This window comes from Lepidochelys kempii, chromosome 5 (assembly GCF_965140265.1).
Source record: "Lepidochelys kempii isolate rLepKem1 chromosome 5, rLepKem1.hap2, whole genome shotgun sequence".
NCBI classification, from domain to species: domain Eukaryota; kingdom Metazoa; phylum Chordata; order Testudines; family Cheloniidae; genus Lepidochelys; species Lepidochelys kempii.
This window is the reverse complement of record NC_133260.1, coordinates 1,143,613-1,162,211: the sequence shown is the minus strand read 5'-3', so window position 1 is coordinate 1,162,211 and position 18,599 is coordinate 1,143,613. Positions and strand designations below refer to the sequence as shown.

At 63.5% G+C, this 18,599-nt stretch overlaps 1 protein-coding gene across 2 annotated transcripts in view; it reads right to left on the bottom strand.

Moving 5' to 3' along the window:
- The window catches only part of TMEM8B (transmembrane protein 8B), a 57,378-nt gene extending 40,026 nt beyond the window's left edge, over positions 1-17,352 (bottom strand). The window contains exons 1-8 of one of the 2 annotated variants that reach the window (XM_073343270.1): positions 17,266-17,352; positions 11,834-12,023; positions 11,270-11,477; positions 6,666-6,766; positions 5,921-6,192; positions 5,010-5,356; positions 4,597-4,693; positions 3,956-4,079 (exon numbers count right to left, since the gene is read on the bottom strand). In XM_073343270.1, coding sequence (XP_073199371.1) covers positions 3,956-4,079; positions 4,597-4,693; positions 5,010-5,356; positions 5,921-6,192; positions 6,666-6,766; positions 11,270-11,477; positions 11,834-12,023; positions 17,266-17,320 — 1,394 coding nt within the window. In that variant the 5' untranslated portion in view covers positions 17,321-17,352. Of the gene's footprint in view, positions 1-3,955; positions 4,080-4,596; positions 4,694-5,009; positions 5,357-5,920; positions 6,193-6,665; positions 6,800-11,269; positions 11,478-11,833; positions 12,024-17,265 lie in introns of both variants that reach the window. The other variant, XM_073343271.1, reaches the window with a different exon arrangement.
- Between the last annotated feature and the right edge of the window lie 1,247 nt (positions 17,353-18,599).

Here is an 18,599-nt window from a genome sequence, read left to right as displayed (position 1 = left end):
CCATTGGGGGTCAGGAATCTGTTCCTTAGAGCGGTCATCCTCCTCCAGCTGCACGATTAACTGTGCTTTGGTGAACTTTCCAACGCTCAACCCTCTCTTTCTGCACAGGGTTACAATGTCCTTCTTAAGGAGACGGTGACAGACCATCACTCCGCTCCTCCCAAGTTGTTGTGGACTCACAGGCCCGTGTGTTCTCAGCTCCCCACGGTTTCCAGGGAGAACCCCTAGTGTGCCAGTCCTTCTCGAGGTCACCACCTCTTTGCCAGGGTCGAGCTGCAGACTCCTCCGCCCCTTGGACTGCTCACTGCAATCCCCAGGGGAACCCTGTTACTGCAAAAGTCCTTCTCTCTCCCCGGGCCAAGCTGCAGGCTCCTCCGCCCCTGAGACTGCTCACTGCAGTCCCTAGGGGGACCCCATTACTGCACAGTCCTTCTCGCTGGTCACACACTCCCAGGGGTTAACCGCCCCCCGAAACCGCTCCTCTCTGAGCCTTCAGCATGCCTGGTCCTCGGCAATCCCCCTTCGTGTTACTGCTCCCCAGTCACTTACTGCAGGAAGTGCCATCCACGGGGTGCAGTACATCCCACCGCTGCCACCAGTTGTCACGGAGTCCCTGGGCGATGCTCTGGAACTGCTCCCCATGAAGCCAGTCAGGACTCTGGGGTAGTCGCCTTTCTGTGAGCAGCCTGTCTTCAGGACACACAGCTCACACAGCTTCCACCTTCCTGGGTCTGACCTCGGAGCATTCAGCATCCTCTGCCCCTCCGTGTGCTTCCCCCCAGCGAGTCCGCTCAGGCGGGGCTCCTGGGGAAGCCAGAGGGTCCTGCACCCCAACTTCGCAGTCAGACGTGACTCTCAGCCAGCCAGTAAAACAGAAGGTTTATTAGACGACAGGAACATGGTCTAAAACAGAGCTTGCAGGTGCAGAGAACGGGACCCCTCAGCTGGGTCCATTTTGGGGGGCAGTGAGCCAGACAACCACGTCTGCACTTCACTCCATGTCCCAGCCAGCCCCAAACTGAAACTCCCTCCAGCCCCTCCTCCTCTGGGCTTTGTTCCTTTCCCGGGCCAGGAGGTCACCTGATTCCTTTGTTCTCCAACCCTTCAGCTCTCACCTTGCAGGGGGGGAAGGGCCCAGGCCATCAGTTGCCAGGAAACAGGGTGTTGGCCATTCTCTGTGTCCAGACCCCTGCACACACCTGCCCTCTAGGGCTTTGCAATGATCATACACCCTTACCCCACCCCCTAGATACTTAAGAACTGCCTAGGGGAAACTGAGGCACCCCCACAATATTCGGAGGAAACATTAAGAACAGGCCCACTTCGTCACACAAGCCCTTTGTGGTGTTCACCGACGCCTCCGACAAGGGACTGGGGGCAGTGTTAATGCAGGAAGATGAAAAGGGGGAGAGACACCCCATCGTGTACCTGAGCAAGAAGTTGCTACCCCGGGAGCAACACTACGCGGCCATCGAGAAGGAGTGCCTGGCCATGGTGTGGGCCCTCAAGAAACTAGAGCCCTATCTCTTCGGGCGACACGTCACCGTCTACACCGACCACTCTCCCCTGACCTGGCTGCACCAGATGAAAGGAGCCAATGCCAAGCTCCTGAGGTGGAGCCTGCTCCTGCAGGATTATGACAAGGACGTGGTCCATGTGAAGGGAAGTGCCAACCTGAGAGCGGATGCGCTGTCCCTGACTCCCCCATGCTTTGGAACAATTGGCATTCTCAGTTGGGTCCCACCAGAACCAGCATCATTACAACTTCTGGTTAGCCAGTGGGGTGGGACCAAAGTTCTCTCTGTTTGGCTGGTTTGGTGCCTTAGTAGTGAAGGACCCCCAGCCTTGGGCTGTGACTGCCCGGCTCTGAGCAATTTGTCCTGAATTGACACTCTCAGTTGGGTCCCGCCAAAGCCCGCTTCGTTGCACCCTGCCATGTGCCCAGTGCCCCGCAGTGTGTGGCCGAGTCAGCGGAGGTCTGGCCTGGGTTAGCTGGGGGGTGATCCCTGGCCCTCCAGGTCCCCAGGCCGGCACACACAGGCTGGCCATGGGGTTGCTCTGCAGTGATGGCTCTGTGGACCCGTCGCTCTAGCTGGTGGGGACTCCAAGGAAGAGCAGGCACCAAGTGGGACAACTAAGCCAAGAGATGCCCCGACCTGGGGGCAGGGGTTACCAGAGTGGGGAGGAGGAGTTGGCCTCTTGTGGGGGGCCTGTCGGGCGGGGGGGACGACCCTGGGAGCCTACACTCAGGACTCCAGCCAGAGGGGATTCCTGCAGAGGGGGGCCTGTCGGGGGGGTGTGACGTTCGGAGTGTAATATAATATCTCATTGAAAGGTGACAGGGCCAGAAAGAGTTAATTACCTCCCAGACTGACCTGACCCAGGGCCGGACTTTAGGAACTGGTTAGGAAGAGATGGAAATGGAGAGAGCTGTGAAATGCAGCCGGCATTGTGAGACAGAGAAGGGGAGCTGTGTGCTCAGGGCTTGTGATGTCCGCAAACAAGTCTTGTCTATGGCTGTAGCTTTAATTCAAAGAGGAATATTAACATTTAGGAAGACACTTGAGTGAAATAGAATTGTCTATGTCTCTTTGAAGGTTGTGGTAACCTGTGTCTGAAATGTTAATGGATAAGTTACCCTGTGCTAATGGCCAGGATGTTTGGAAGAAGGAAAGTTAAACCTATTGTTTTCTCAGGCCAAAAGGCTGCAGGAAATGTATAAAAACCTTGGGCCACGATCCTTCTTCATCTCAGATCTGCTCTGGGTTTCAAGAGGGGGAAACCTTAAGCCATAAGGACTGAGACCCCCAGTCACTGACTGGAGTCACCCTGAATATGAACTTTGGACTATAACCTCTGGACTATTTCTAAAAGGACTTTTGGCAAATACAAGCTCAGTTCTGCTCTGTATCTGAATCTGAAGAATTGAATTCAAGTCTGTCTGTATATTGATCTTTTAACCAACACACTCTCTCTTTTCTTTTTTAATAAACTTTAGTTTAGTTAATAAGGATTGACTGTAAGTGTGTATCTGGGGTAAGATCTCAGTTATCATTTAACCTGGGTTTGGGGCTTGGTCCTTTGGGGTCAGGGGAACCTTTTCTTTTATATGATGAAATAAGATTTTCAGAGTTTATCATCCTATGTTTGACGTGTGTGTCTGGATGGAGGCCGGAGGCTGGTACTTTAAGGGCACTGCATTGTTTGGACGTCTGAGCACCCAGGGAGGGGCTGAAGAGCTGGCTGGGTAAAGCTGTTTTGGGCTGGCTGGGTAAATCTCAGTATTGGAATATCCACCAGCGTTCGGGTTTGTCTGCCCCGCTCTGTTTGCAGATCACCCTGATTGAGTGACCTCAGCTGGCTCCCACGGGCAGCCCCGTCACAGGGGGGCTGCTTGGGGATCCAGCCTGGCACAGGCCCCAGGATGCTGCTGAAGCCAGGCCGGGCTGGTGCCCCTGGGGTGGCTGGGAAGTCACTGGCAGACCCAGCTGGTTTCCCCATTGTTCAGAGTAAGCAGCGCTGGGGGGTCGGGCAGCCAGGCAGCGCACCCCCATCTCCCAGCCCACGACGGGGAACCACGGACCCAGCCCTGTCAGACCTGCAGGCTCAGCACCGCGCCCGGAGCCCAGGCCTGACCTGGCAGAGGGAGAGGGGCAGGGCTCCCCACGGGGCGGCCTGGCATGGGAAGGGGTGCACTGGATGCAGGCATAGCCAGCCTTGAGCTGCCACTTGGCTCCATTGGCCAGGTACAAAATGGCCCAGGGAGCCCCTCAGCCCCCCTCCCGCCAGGGCCGCCCCCAAATGCCCCCTCCACATGGGCCATCCCCCGCTGTGAGCCCAGGGGCAGCAGGTCCCACCCCGCCCTCAGCCGCAGCTCACACCCCTGAGCTCCACCCCCTGACCCTCTGCATGCACCAGCCGCCCCCGGTGCGGCCCCGGCACGGCGCTCCCTTACCCGTGCTCCGTGGCGCAGAGCGAGCGCAGGCTCAGGTACCAGCTGCCCGTCTGGGGGTACGGGATCCGTAAGCGGGCCAGGCTGGCCGTGCTGTTGACAGACAGCAGGAACCCAGCCAGGGACCCTGCGGGGAGGCAAGCGGCAGTGAGCAGGGGCCGGGCTGCAGGACCTCCCCGCTCTGCGCTGGCAGCCCCATGGGGCCATGGGGGCAATGCTGTGTGGGGGGAGAGTCCCCCACTCCCTGTTATGGTCGCGTCTCCCATCCCCACGCTCCTGCTGCAGTATGCCGGGGACTGAGCTGCCGGGGCAGGAACCCCTTTCCCAGCCCCCTCCCTGCACTGTAGGGGGTGTGGGGCAGCCCATGCTGCAGTGATGGGACCCAGAGCCGCTCCGAGCTCTCCCCGCATGCGGCATGCAGCGGTCGGGGTGTTGCGCGGCCGGCTGGGAACAGCTTTCACTGAACCCAGAGCCGCTGGCTGCAGCTGGATCTGCGTCCTCATGGGGCTGCTCCGGGTTAGCCGGCCTGGTCTAAGCCAGTGACCCGCTCCTGCTCCAGCCCCCTCACCTGCCGATAGCCCCAGGCCCACGCCTCTGGCGCCACCTACTGGGGAGCGCGGAGGTGGGCGCAGGCCAGCCCTCACCTGTCTCACAGGTGACAGACGCGTTGTCTCCTGCCATCAGCGGGACCTCGTGGGTCAGACACCCAAAGACCGTCACGTTCTCCCCCCGCAGGGACGACTGAAAGGGACAGAGCCCAACACTGAGTTCCTGACACTCCAGCCTGGACCCCCACAGCTCTGCCACTGTCCCCCCAACCCTGAGCCGCTGTCCCCCCCATCCCAGCCCTGGGCTCCCCACAACCCCACAGCTCTGCTGGTGCCCCCCAACCCGCAGCCTGCCCATCCCAGCCCTGGGCACCCACCAACCTCCACAGCTCTGCCAGTGCCCCCCAATCCTCAACCCCACCATCCCAGCCCCAGGCTCCCCACAGCCCTGCCAGTGCCCCAGCCCCTGAGCCATGGTGCCCTGCCCTCGCCATGGGGGGGTCTCTCACCACATTGAGTTTGAGCTCCAGGTTGAGCACCCCCCCGCTGTCCAGCACTGGCAGCAGGCTAATGCCGAAGACAGCGGGCCGGTTGGGCGGCACCGAGACGTTGGGCCCGAAGAAGATGTAGAAGTGGACAGAGAAGGTGTCGAGCTCGTTGCGCAGCGTGGGCCGGATGGGCCAGCAGCACTCGCCGGGGGGCGGCCCAGCTGGAGGCGGCTGGGTGCCCTTCGGCGTGGCGGGGGGCAGGCTCTCCCCCAGCGACAGGCTGACTAAGGCACCGAAGGACTGAGGCATGTTCATGGCAGCAGCGGGGAGCAGGACAGGGGCCCGGGACAGACCGGGCCTGGAGCAGTCTGCAGGGAACGAGGGCAGTGCCGTCACCAGGCTTCTGGGCTGCCCTCCGGACCAGCCCCAGCACCTGGCCCCAGCCCTGCCCCCTGGCGGGTCTCTCTTTCCAGAGAGTCCCAGGCCAGAAGGCGCCGCTGTGACCAGTCTCCCCCAGCATCACCCAGGCCAGGGACCCACCCCGCCCCTGTGCTAACCGCTGGGCAGATCTCTCGGAAACCAGCCACTCTGGATTTCACAACTGCCAGGGATGGAGACACCACCCCAGCCCTTGTGAAGCTGGTTCTGCTGCCAGCAAAGACAGGCCTGGCGCTGCCCACAGCCGGTCTCAGAGGCACGGCCTGCCCTGCCCAAGTTCGGGGCGGCTCTGCCGCAGAGCTGGGGAGAGAACCCAGGCGTCCTGGCTTTCAGCCTCCACCCCCACACTCCTCCCAGAGCCCGGATGGGGCCCAGCCCCTGCCCCCCGGACTCCAGTGGGAACTGCACAGGGGCAGGTCCTGGGCTCTGGGGTGGTTACCCCGACAGCCAAGGTCCCCGCCAGCCACCCCGCGGCCCAGCCCCACGGCTCTCACCTGTGAGCTGCACAGTGAGCTGGAAGCGGATGGGGCCCGGCACGCCCAGGGCCTTCTCCAGCAGCACGTAGTACCAGTGGTGCCAGAGGGGCCGCTCCAGGGCCAGCTGGCAGGGCGCCCGCTCCCGGCAGTCCAGCGCGGTGGAGTTGTGCAGCGGGGGGGCCTTGGCTCGCACCTTCAGCCAGAGCGGGCAGCTCGCGGCGCTGCGGTCCCCCGCCCGGCAGCCCAGCACCTGCACCAGTACCTGCGACGTGTGGCTGGGCACAAAGACCCTGCCGGGGAGGGGAAGCGTGAGCCCCGCGGGGACCCCCATGGTGAGGCTGGTGCTGCCCCCCCCCCGAGACCATGTGCCCCATGCCAGGAGCCAGGCCCCCTCCTGTGGGCCACGCACAACCCAGGATGCTCCCCTCCCCCCTGGTCATGGGGGGCTGGTGCCCTGTGACCCCGGGGTCAGTGGGAGCTTGGACTGAGTCTGCCCGCGGGGGAACCGGCTTGGGGGACAGGTGTCCCCCTGAGAATGGGGGAGGGGGGCTGCTGCCATCCCCCCAAAGAGGGGGGCCACGTTCAGCCCTGGCTAGGCTCAGTTATTGGGGTGGGCAGGAAGTGGGGAGATCCCCTGCCACTGAAGGGGACCCCAGCCCCAGCCCCGAGAAGGGAGCTCGTCCCCACCGTTGAGCTGGGAGAGCCCCACAGCAGAGCCCCCGGCACAGAGCAGTGATCCCCCCGAGCAGGGGCCCCCCCTCACTTGTAGAGGCTGGAGCGGCTGTGGGGCGCGATGCTCTGGGCGCTGATGTAGCCGGGGTACAGCACGGCGATCCCCACGAGGCGCTGCACGATGAGCTGCGGCTGGAAGAGGTATTGGCATTCCTCGTACAGACCCTGCGGGTGGGGGCAGTCAGAGCGGGGCTGAGCACCGAGCCTCCCCACCCCCTCACGGCCTGACCCGGGCACCCCCTGACCCCTCCCCCACCGGCCTCTCAACCCCATCACGGCCAGATCCGGGCACCCCAACAGTCCCCCTACCCCCTCACAGCCAGAGCCGGGCAACAAGCACCCACGCACACACAATGGCCAGATCCGGGCACCCCTCCCCCTCCTCGATTGGCCTCCCCACCCCCCCACAACCAGATCCGGGCACTGAGTACCCCCACCGCATAACAGCCAGATTTGGGCACTGAGCACGTCCCGCCCCCACCCCCGCAGCCAGAGGAGCCCCAGGCTGCCAGATTGCCGCCAGCCCAGTGCCAAACTGCCCTGTGCCCGGTCACTCACTGACCCCAGCTACCTGTTGGCCTCCGGCCGGAGCTGAGCTGCCCCTCGGCCCCTCCTGGCCTCTGCCTGTGACACGTCACTGCCTGGTCTCCTGCTCCCAGTCCGGCTGGGGGGCTAGTGGGCGGCTGGGCCTGTGCTGTACAGTGGGTGGGACTGGGTGATCTGGGGCCCCTACTGGCCGTGCATTCTGACTCTACCCACTCCGCCCCCCGGTGCCCATGTGGGCCCTGCCCTGCAGCCTGCTGTAACGAAGAAAGGGAAGAAAGGAGAGCAGCAGAATACGGACCCTGGACTTCAGAAAACCAGACTTTGACTCCCTCAAAAACTGATGGGCAGGATCCCCTGGGAGAATAACATGAGGGGGAAAGGAGTCCAGGAGAGCTGGCTGTATTTTAAAGAAGCCTTATTGAGGTTACAGGGACAAATCATCCCGATGTGTAGAAAGAATAGTAAATATGGCCGGCGACCAGCTTGGCTTAACAGTCAAATCCTTGCTGATCTTAAACACAAAAAAGAAGCTTACAAGAAGTGGAAGATTGGACAAATGACCAGGGAGGAGTATAAAAATATTGCTCGGGCATGCAGGAGTGAAATCAGGAGGGCCAAATCACACCTGGAGTTACAGCTAGCAAGAGATGTTAACAGTAACAAGAAGGGTTTCTTCAGGTATGCTAGCCTGTGGGATAGTGTGGGCCCCTTACTGAATGAGGGAGGCAACCTAGTGACAGAGGATGTGGAAAAAGCTAATGTACTCAATGCTTTTTTTGCTTGTGTCTTCACGAACAAGGTCAGCTCCCAGACTACTGCACTGGGCAGCACAGCATGGGGAGGAGGTGACCAGCCTTCTGTGGAGAAAGAAGTGGTTCGGGACTATTTAGAAAAGCTGGATGTGCACAAGTCCATGGGGCCGGATGCGCTGCATATGAGAGTCCTCAAGGAGTTGGCGGATGTGATTGCAGAGCCATTGGCCATTATCTTTGAAAACTCATGGCGATCCGGGGGAAGTCCCGGACGACTGGAAAAAGACTAATGTAGTGCCCATCTTTAAAAAAGGGAAGAAGGAGGATCCTGGGAACTACAGGCCAGTCAGCCTCACCTCAGTCCCTGGAAAAATCATGGAGCAGGTCCTCAAGGAATCAGTTCTGAAGCACTTAGAGGAGAGGAAAGTGATCAGGAACAGTCAGCATGGATTCACCAAGGGCAAGTCATGCCTGACTAATCTAATTGCCTTCTGTGACGAGATAACTGGCTCTGTGGATGAGGGGAAAGCAGTGGACGTGTTGTTCCTTGACTTTAGCAAAGCTTTTAACACGGTCTCCCACAGTATTCTTGCCAGCAAGTTAAAGAAGTATGGGCTGGATGAATGGACTATAAGGTAGATAGAAAGTTGGCAAGATTGTCGGGCTCAACGGGTAGTGATCAATGGCTCCATGTCTAGTTGGCAGCCGGTATCAAGTGGAGTACCCCAAGGGTCGGTCTTGGGGCTGGTTTTGTTCAATATCTTCATAAATGATCTGGAGGATGGTGTGGATTGCACCCTCAGCAAGTTTGCAGATGACACTAAGCTTGCGGGGGAGAGGTAGATACGCTGGAGGGCAGGGATAGGATACAGAAGGCCCTAGACAAATTAGAGGATTGGGCCAAAAGAAATCTGATGAGGTTCAATAAGGATAAGTGCAGGGTCCTGCACTTAGGATGGAAGAATCCAATGCACAGCTACAGACTAGGGACTGAATGGCTCGGCAGCAGTTCTGCGGAAAAGGACCTAGGGGTGACAGTGGACGAGAAGCTGGATATGAGTCAGCAGTGTGCCCTTGTTGCCAAGAAGGCCAATGGCATTTTGGGATTTATAGGTAGGGGCATTGCCAGCAGATCAAGGGACGTGATCGTTCCCCTCTATTCGACATCGGTGAGGCCTCATCTGGAGTACTGTGTCCAGTTTTGGGCCCCACACTACAAGAAGGATGTGGATAAATTGGAGAGAGTCCAGCGGAGGGCAACAAAAATGATTAGGGGTCTGGAACACATGAGTTATGAGGAGAGGCTGAGGGAACTGGGATTGTTTAGTATGCGGAAGAGAAGAATGAGGGGGGATTTGATAGCTGCTTTCAACTACCTGAAAGGGGGTTCCAAAGAGGATGGAGCTTGGCTGTTCTCAGTGGTAGCTGATGACAGAACAAGGAGTAATGGTCTCAAGTTGCAGTGGGGGAGGTCTAGGTTGGCTATCAGGAAACACTATTTCACTAGGAGCATGGTGAAGCACTGGAATGCGTTACCTAGGGAGGTGGTGGAATCTCTTTCCTTAGAAGTTTTTAAGGTCAGGCTTGACAAAGCCCTGGCTGGGATGATTTAATTGGGGATCGGTCCTGCTTTGAGCAGGGGGTTGGGCTAGATGACCTCCTGAGGTCCCTTCCAACCGTGATATTCTATGATTCTATGATACTATGATAAGTGGGAATTCTGCATGTTGTGCATGAATTCGAGGTGTGCCTCAGTTTCCCCTCTGTGCTGCATGCGTAACTAGGTGGTGGCAAAAGGTGGTTTATTCTTGGTAGAGGCCCAGGTGAGGCTGCTGCCTGGCTCAGACAATGGCCTGGACATTTTGTTACCTAGCCACTGCCGGCTCTGGGGCCCACCCTCTGCAAGAGGCCAGGCGCCTGCAACCAGCAGGAGAACAAAGACCTGAGGGGGAAGCCAGGTGACCTGATATGCCTAGAAAACAGATCACGGGATGGCAGAGGGGCCCAGTGGGGATCAGTGCGTGGGCCGCGGGAAGCAGGACACACACTCCTGCCTGGGGACTTGAGGGGGGTCAGGAGAGCTTGGGGCTCGGCACGGTCTGTGCTTGTCCCACACAGCCAGGAACCCTCCTGCTGCTGCCCTGCTGGCTGGGAGTCACTGAGAGTCAGGAACTCGGGGGGCACCACTCCCTTTGGGGGTGCAGCCTCTCCGAGGGGTCTGGTTGAGGGGACTCGCTGCAGGGAGCTCCCAGCTTGACCCAGGCATGCTGGAGGCTCCGAGGGTTGGTCCCAGGAGGCAGGGACACTGAGGGGCTGACCCCAGTGAGAGTGTGACCCTCAGGGAGCTGAGGCACAGAGAGGTCCCCTGGCCTGCAGCTCTGTGACCCCTGGCCTCTCTGCGGGGTCCTTCCCACGGGGCTCGCCTGCTCTCACCAGGCCTTCCGCGACCAGCAGGCCTTCCCGGCCCTTCTCCTGGGGCCAGGCCTCCGGCCGCATTCCCAGGCCACCAGCATCTGGGCTCCACAGAGCTCCTGAACCCACACGTCAGCCCCTTGGTTCTGGGGCCCCAGCCCACCACCTGGGGCTGTGACTAAGGCAGGCCACCCCAGCCCAGGGAGCCTCTCTGAAGGCTTGCTGCTCCCCCAGCTGGTCACCCTCCTGGGGGTACCCCTGCAGCTGGCTTTTCAGGAGGTGGCTCCAGATTTACACTTGGCCCCATTTCCCCAGCAGATCTGCTGCTCCCCTGAACATCTGTTTCCTTAAAGGGGCCATGTCCCAGATCAGGGCTTGGCTGGCCCCGGGGCCACTACCCCTGAAAGGGGACAGACCCCCGGTACAGCACTCCTCTGCCCACAGGCTCACCTGTCACAGCTTGGCAGCCTCTGCCACAGAAATTGATGGGGAGCCCCCTGCCCCTCCCCCAGACAGAGCCATGGGCAGCCCCCTGCCCCTCCCCCAGACACAGCCATGGGGAGCCCCCTGCCCTTCCCCCAGACACAGCCATGGGGAGCCCCCTGCCTCTCCCCCAGACAGAGCCATGGGGAGCCCCCTGCCCCTCCCCTAGACACAGCAATGGGGAATCCTCCTCCCCTCCCGCAGACAGAGCCATGGGGAACTCCCCTCTCCCCTCCTTCAGACAGAACAATGGGGAACCCCCTTCTCCTCCCCCAGACACAGCCATGGGGAATCCCCCTCCCTCAGTCAGAGCAATAGGGGCCTTGCCCTCCACCGGCCCAGCCTGGGGCAGCTCTAGTGCCCCACAGGGCATTGGCTTGTCCCTGCCTCTGGTGTCGGGGGTGGGGACACGGCCATTAACCTTCCCCTGCTGGCCCCTCACCTTGACAGAGATCTTGCCCTCATCCTTGGGCAGGTGGGCGGCCAGGAACCAGTCTCCGGGCAGCGGGCTGGTGATGTTGAACACCCCGGTGGTGCGGTTCGGCAGGCTCCAGGTGAGGGTGAGCGTGAAGGAGCCGGGGACGGCTGTGTCCCGGGGGAAGTGGGTGTGGAGGGGGGCGATGATGGGGGGAGCCCCGGAGCGGAAATACCTGCAGGGCAGAGAGCGCGTGAGCGGGCGGAGGGAGGGCAGAGAGCAGCCCAGCAGGGCGATCCCGGGAGGTGGCAGGGAGAGACCCCGCGGTCCCAGTGTGGGGCAAGGCCCCCCTCGCCGTGTGTTGTGTCGCCCCGGCAGGCGGGTTTACAGCCCAGGCTCCTTTGCCCTAAGGGCAGGTGGGAGCGAGGGGCCTTGCAGCCCTAGGGGAGAGTCACGTGTCCCCAGAAGGGGGCCGATGCCTGCACGACACTCCCTATGTGCCAGCCCACCTGGGCCCCGCCCCAGAGGAATCCAGGCACCGGAGTCCTGGGCCCGCACCAAGCCCCCAGCCTCCCCCACCCCGACACCCACACGGTGACGCTGCGGTCCGGGCACCGGTCCCCGAAGGTGCCGCCCTGCTCCTTGAAGGTGATGAGGTTCCAGACGGTGACCAGGGTGTCCTCAGGGATGCGGAAGTGGAAGAGCTCGATGCTGGCAAAGGAGCGGAAGGGGCTCAGCTTGCGCGGCGTGCGGGTGAAGTAATCAGTCACAAAGAGCCCGTCTGCAAGAGGGCATGGAGGGGGGAGGGGAAGGAAGAGGGGCCATGAGCCAGAATGGCCTGGGATGTAGGAATTCCCAGCCAGCTGCCCATGGGCCCATCAAGCCCGGTCTCCTGGCGCTGACAGGGCCCAGCACCAGCTGCCTCAGAGGGAGGGGCAGGAAACCCCTGGTGGCCAGCTGCAGAACAGCTTGTCCATGGGGGAGTTCCCCCAACCCCCTCAGCTGCAGCTGGCTCATCCTATGTCCCTTCCATTCTCCTCCTCTCTGATGTGCCTGGCTGCCCTCCTGCTCCCCAGGAGTGGCTGATCCTTGACGGAGCCCTGTGGCAGTGAGTTCCGCAGGCCCATGGTGCACCATGTGCAGAAAGCTTTTCCGTTGCCCCTTACGAATTTGCTGCCCTTCAGTTCCTGGAGTGCACCCTCGCCTGGTGTCAGGAGGGCGGGTGAAGGGCAGCCCCAGCCTCCCGTCTCTAACCACTCGCTACCCTGTGCCCCTGTCACATCCCAGCCCTGATTCCTCCCAGCACTCCTAGACGCTTCAGATGGGAGGGAGGGGTTCTCGTGGCCCCACTCTGAGCCTGTCTCTGAGCCCCTTGAATTTCCAGCCTCCTTGATAGAGGTGACCCGCACTCGGGTCCATCACGCCCCTGTGACTCCTCAGCATCGCTCATGTCCCTGTCCCTTGCCCAGCTGCTGCGTCACACCCTGTCCTGCCCCAATCTCTCCACCCATCGACCCGGCTCCCCCACAAGCCAGGACACACGGCCCCCACCCCCCGCACAGCTGCCTCAGTGCTTCAAACTGACAGAGGTTTGGAAAGTCCAGATCAGCAGAGTCAGAGGGGTCTCCCCCCCCCAGCCCTCCCCCGGTGCTGAGCAAGCAGGTGCAGGGCTTGCCCGGGGCTCAGCGCTGGCCAGACCCCAGCCTGGTGGGGCTATCTGTCTGGCTGCTTTCAGGCTCCCAGTTCGGCTCTCCTCTGGGTCACCCTTGGGGGTGCCTGTTCCGGCACTCTGGGGCTGATCCCCTTTATATCCAGTGTCTCCCGAAGGGGGTGGGGGCAGGGCAAGCCACGCAGGGAGCGCGGCCTCAGGGCAGGTGGGAAACACTAACGCACAGGGTGCGGCGACACCAGCCAGGTACATGCACCCTGCACCCACAGCAGCCCTAGGGTGAACGGGGGCTGGGCACCAAGCCCTTCTGTGCCCCTGCACGGAGTCAGGGCAGACCTCTGAGCCAGGCCAGGATCGCTGTGGCCCCTACAACAGCTCTGGCATCAGACTCCGAGGAAGGGGACACGTGTGCCATGCACCCGGTGCCACGCAAGGCTGTGAACGCCGTGTGCCACGTGCCAGGCCGCACCATGCATGCCCTGTGCCACGCGGGGACATGCATGCCGTGCTATCCAGGCATGCAGAGCCACGCTGGACTGTGTTGGGCCAAGAAGGCCAAGCTCCTGGTAGCTGGGGCAAGGTGTGTTTGGAATGAAGCCTTCGCTCCCAGCTGCCTGCCTGCTCCATGCAGCGAATGGACCCAGCGGTCCCCGCAGCGCCCGGCAGCTGGTGCCGTGTGGGATCTGCCCGGGGTGAGATGTGTCCCCCGGCCCCTCATCCTGCCCCAGCAGGGGTTCTGCTGCTCCATCGCTGAGGGGCAGCACCTCTCCCCAGCCGCAGGAGCACGCTCCTTTGAACGTTTCAGGGGGGCCCTGAGGGCCTCATGCTGGGCCCCTGCAAGGAGGATTCTGCCCTGCAGCCCTGTTGAAAAGGCAGCCTTGTCCTCACTGCCCCATAGGAGCACATGCTGCCAGGTACCCACAGGGCCTCTGCCCCACGGCACCCACGTGGGAGCCCTCTGACAGCTCCGTGCCATCTGCTGCACCATGGAGGGACCTGGAGATCCTCCCTGTCCAGCACACGCCATGCCAACGGTGACCTCCTGCTCCCACCACCTCAGGCTGGGTCCGGTCCTGGCTCTGGCTGGCCCAGGGGCAAGCTTGCCTTTCCCCAAGCACCAGTCCCTTCCCGGGGCAGCGGGCATGGCCTTCTGGGGCTGCTTTGCCACAGCGCAGAGAAGAGGAATGAGACCATGATACAATGGAAGCAGAGCCAAGGGAGGCACCTCAGGACGCCCAGCCCCATCCAGAGGCAGAGCCGGCCTGGTGCAGGACGAGCACAGGGCAAACCACATGGGCCACGTTCTCTGGGGTGGGTGAGAAACAGACCGTCACACATGGGGGTGTTTGGGGGCCGGGGACACCAGGCTGTGAGCCAGCCTCTCCGTATTCCCCCATCTCGGCGGCGGGACTGGGCTGTGCCTCGCCGGCTCAGCTGACCTGCGCTGGGAATATTGCTGTAGCAAGCCCAGGAGTTCTCCGCCAGTCAGGGCAGAGGCTGCTCTGCCAGCCCCTGGCCCGGATGATGCTGCCTGGGGAGCAGACGCGCCGTGTCTCCTGCCCTCGGCCTGGGGGAGGTGGGATCTGGCTCCCACTGGCTGGGTTGCCATGGGCCTGGCAGTGATCGCATCAAAGCAGGAGGCTGGTGATGGGAGCTGAGCTGAGCATCACTGTCCCTGGTGGGACTGAGCTTCCTGCGCAACCATCACAAGAGCCGGAATGATCGTGGCCAAGTGTTCCTCCCCGGGAACTCGCCAGGCAATTGCCAAGCATCCCCGGCAGCACTCACGCCCGGGCTCCAGGGGGGACGAACAGGAGAGACATTAATTACAGCCCCCGCCAGCAAGCCTGCGAGCCACAGTGACGGGAAACCCCAGCAGGAGCCAGTCCCGGGCAGGGACCTCAGGCCTGGTGCTGGGGCTGTGGCCTGGGTGTCTGCTCAGCACAGTTCATCGCCGCGGGAGCAGGGTGGCCCGAGCAGCGTCTGGGCACTGAACCCACCACTCCTCGTGTGTGTGCGTGTGGGCTGGGGTGCGTGTGTAGATAGGTGTGTGCAGACGCAGCCAGCCGTACCCCGACAGACATACCCCTTTGCCTGGAGCAAAGGCTGTGTCTCCGATTGCCCTCACCGTCAGTACAAGTGCTGCCAAGCTGAGCCATAGCTCAAGGGAACCCACCCAATCTCCCCCTCCGCCCCCCTTCCCATGGGAATGCGCCCGTCATGTGCCCAAAGCCAGCCATTCTGCATTAACCCCATGCCCTGGGCGCTGGTGGAAATATCTCTACTTCCACCCTGAGAATAAACCCAGCTCCTGCTGCATGGCAGCTGCCCCCTGCCCAGGTGCGTCGGTGACCCTCGCAGGTGGGGTCAGTGATCCCACGCAGCCAGGCAGGGTGACTCCCCAGCCCTGAGTCTCACCCTCCCCATCACAGGGCTGGCTGGGGGCACAGGAACCTGGCCCAGACCCCCACGGGCGGGGATCCCCAATGGATGGAGATTGAGCAACTCCCCAGGCAGCAGCAGGGGGGAGGCAGGGACCTAGCTGCCGGCAAGGGCCATGAGGCTGGGTGGTGACACCACCCAGGGAGCGGATGGGATGCAGGGGGTGTCACTATGGGAGGGTGTCAGGGTGTGTGGGGATGACACGGGGTCAGAGCGGGGTAGGGTGGCATGGTGGGGGTAGGTACTGGGATGTAATGGGAGGAGGGGGTTCTCAGAATGGGGGAGGGGAGATGGCAGAGCGATTGCTTTGAAGCCTATGAGTGATTTGGGACTGTGGTCAACCGTACCCATCACCCCAGCGTCTGACCACCCAGTGCCAGGCCGCGAGCACCCAGCACTGTCACACCATGGGGCTCAGCACGGGGCAAAGAGACAGCTCCCCCTGGCCCCCCGGGGATCAGCACCGGGACAGGACAGCTCCCCCTGGCCCTCCCCCGCCGGGGATCAACACCGGGACAGGACAGCTCCCCCAGACCCCCCCGGGGATCAGCACAGGGGCAGGGACCCCCCCAACCTCCCCCTGGGGATCAGCACCGGGACAGGACAGCTCCCCCCGGCCCCCCCGCCGGGGATCAGCACCGGGACAGGACAGCTCCCCCTGGCCCCCTCCCCGGGAATCAGCACCAGGACAGGACAGCTCCCCTTGGTCCCCCTCCCCGGGGATCAGCACCGGGACAGGACAGCTCCCCCTGGCCCCCTCCCCGGGAATCAGCACCAGGACAGGACAGCTCCCCTTGGTCCCCCTCCCCGGGGATCAGCACCGGGACAGGACAGCTCCCCCTGGCCCCCTCCCCGGGAATCAGCACCAGGACAGGACAGCTCCCCTTGGTCCCCCTCCCCGGGGATCAGCACCGGGACAGGACAGCTCCCCCCGGCCCTCCACCAGGGATCAGCACTGGGACAGGACAGCTCCCCCCGGCCCCCCCACCGGGGATCAGCACTGGGACAGGACAGCTCCCCCCGGCCCCCCACCGGGGATCAGCACCGGGACAGGACAGCTCCCCCCGGCCCCTCCCCGGGGATCAGCACCGGGACAGGGACAGCTCCCCCCGGCCCCCCACCGGGGATCAGCACCGGGACAGGACAGCTCCCCCCGGCCCTCCACCGGGGATCAGCACCGGGACAGGACATCTCCCCCCGGCCCCTCCCCGGGGATCAGCACCGGGACAGGACAGCTCCCCCCGGCCCCTCCCCGGGGATCAGCACCGGGACAGGACAGCTCCCCCCGGCCCTCCACCAGGGATCAGCACCGGGACAGGACAGCTCCCCCGGCCCCCCACCGGGGATCAGCACCGGGACAGGACAGCTCCCCCCGGCCCTCCACCGGGGATAAGCACCGGGACAGGACAGCTCCCCCCGGCCCTCCACCAGGGATCAGCACCGGGACAGGACAGCTCCCCCCGGCCCCTCCCCGGGGATCAGCACCGGGACAGGGACAGCTCCCCCCGGCCCCCCACCGGGGATCAGCACCGGGACAGGACAGCTCCCCCCGGGCCCCCACCGGGGATCAGCACCGGGACAGGACAGCTCCCCCCGGCCCTCCACCGGGGATCAGCACCGGGACAGGACAGCTCCCCCCGGGCCCCCACCGGGGATCAGCACCGGGACAGGACAGCTCCCCCCGGCCCTCCACCAGGGATCAGCACCGGGACAGGACAGCTCCCCCCGGCCCCTCCCCGGGGATCAGCACCGGGACAGGACAGCTCCCCCTGGCCCCTCCCCGGGGATCAGCACCGGGACAGGACAGCTCCCACAGGATCCCCCCACCCCGGCCCCGCAGGCTCCCCCCCGCCCCCCCAACCCCCCGCCCCCGCCCCTCCCACCCCCCTCCCCGGCCCCGCAGCCCCCTCACCGGCCAGGGGCCCCGCGCCGAGCAGCAGCAGCAGCAGCAGCAGCCGCCGGGCCATGCCTCGCGCCGCGCTCCCGGGCCCCGCACCATCCCCGCAGCCGCCCGCAGCCATGACGTCAGGCCCCGCGCCTGCCCATTGGCCCGGCGCACGCCGGTCGCCCTGCAGGCCGCCGACGATTGGCCGAGCCGCTGCCACTCACCGCGTCGGCCCGCCCCTGATGCTGCTGCTCCATGGGCCGCTGCTTCCCCGCTGCCCGGCGGCCGGGGCGGGAATGGGGCGGAGCGGGGCGGGGGGGAGGGAATGGGGTGGAGTGGGGTGGAGGTGGGGCGGAGCAGGGGAATGGAGGCGGGGTGAGGTGGGGCAGGGCGGAGCAGGGGCGGGTGGCGGGAATGGGGTGAGATGGGGGTGGAGGCGGGTTGGGGTGGGATGGGGCAGAGTGGGGCAGAGCAGGGGAATGGAGGCGGGTTGGGGTGGGATGGGGCAGGGCTGGGCTGGGGGGAGGGAATGGGGTGGAGTGGGGTGGAGGTGGGGCGGAGCAGGGGAATGGAGGCGGGTTGGGGTGGGATGGGGCAGGGCTGGGCTGGGGGGAGGGAATGGGGTGGAGTGGGGTGGAGGTGGGGCAGAGCAGGGGAATGGAGGTGGGGTGAGGTGGGGCAGGGCGGAGCAGGGGCGGGTGGCGGGAATGGGGTGAGATGGGGGTGGAGGCGGGTTGGGGTGGGATGGGGCGGAGTGGGGCTGGGGGGAGGGAATGGGGTGAGATGGGGGTGGAGGTGGGTTGGGGTGGGATGGGGCGGAGCAGGGGCAGGGGGAGGGAATGGGGTGAGATGGGGGTGGAGGTGGGGCGGAGCAGGGGAATGGAGGCGAGTTGGGGTGGGATGGGGCAGGGCTGGGCTGGGGGGAGGGAATGGGGTGGAGTGGGGTGGAGGTGGGGCGGAGCAGGGGAATGGAGGCGGGGCTGGGTGACACCTGGCACCTGACGTGGGATCAGGGCCTGTCGCAGCCCTGTGGAGCGCGCAGGGCACCGGGCCTCATGCTCCTGCCGGGAGATTTGCTCTTCGGGACGGTCCGTGCCGGGAGCTGAGTGGGTCCGGAAGGGGAGGCTGCGGCACATGGTTCTCCACGGCTGGGATCTCGGCACAACGATGTCCCCTGAGCTCCCACAAAGGAGGCAGCCGGGGGTGCGTCTGGGCTCCCGCGTTCGTGTCAGAACGTGGGCTCCAGTGTTCAGCCTGCATTCACACTCGGCCCACGGAGGGAGGTTACGGCTCCGCCATTACTGGGAGAGGCCCAGTGGTGGGACCTAGCTGGGACCCCATAGCCTGGGGTCTATCCCCTG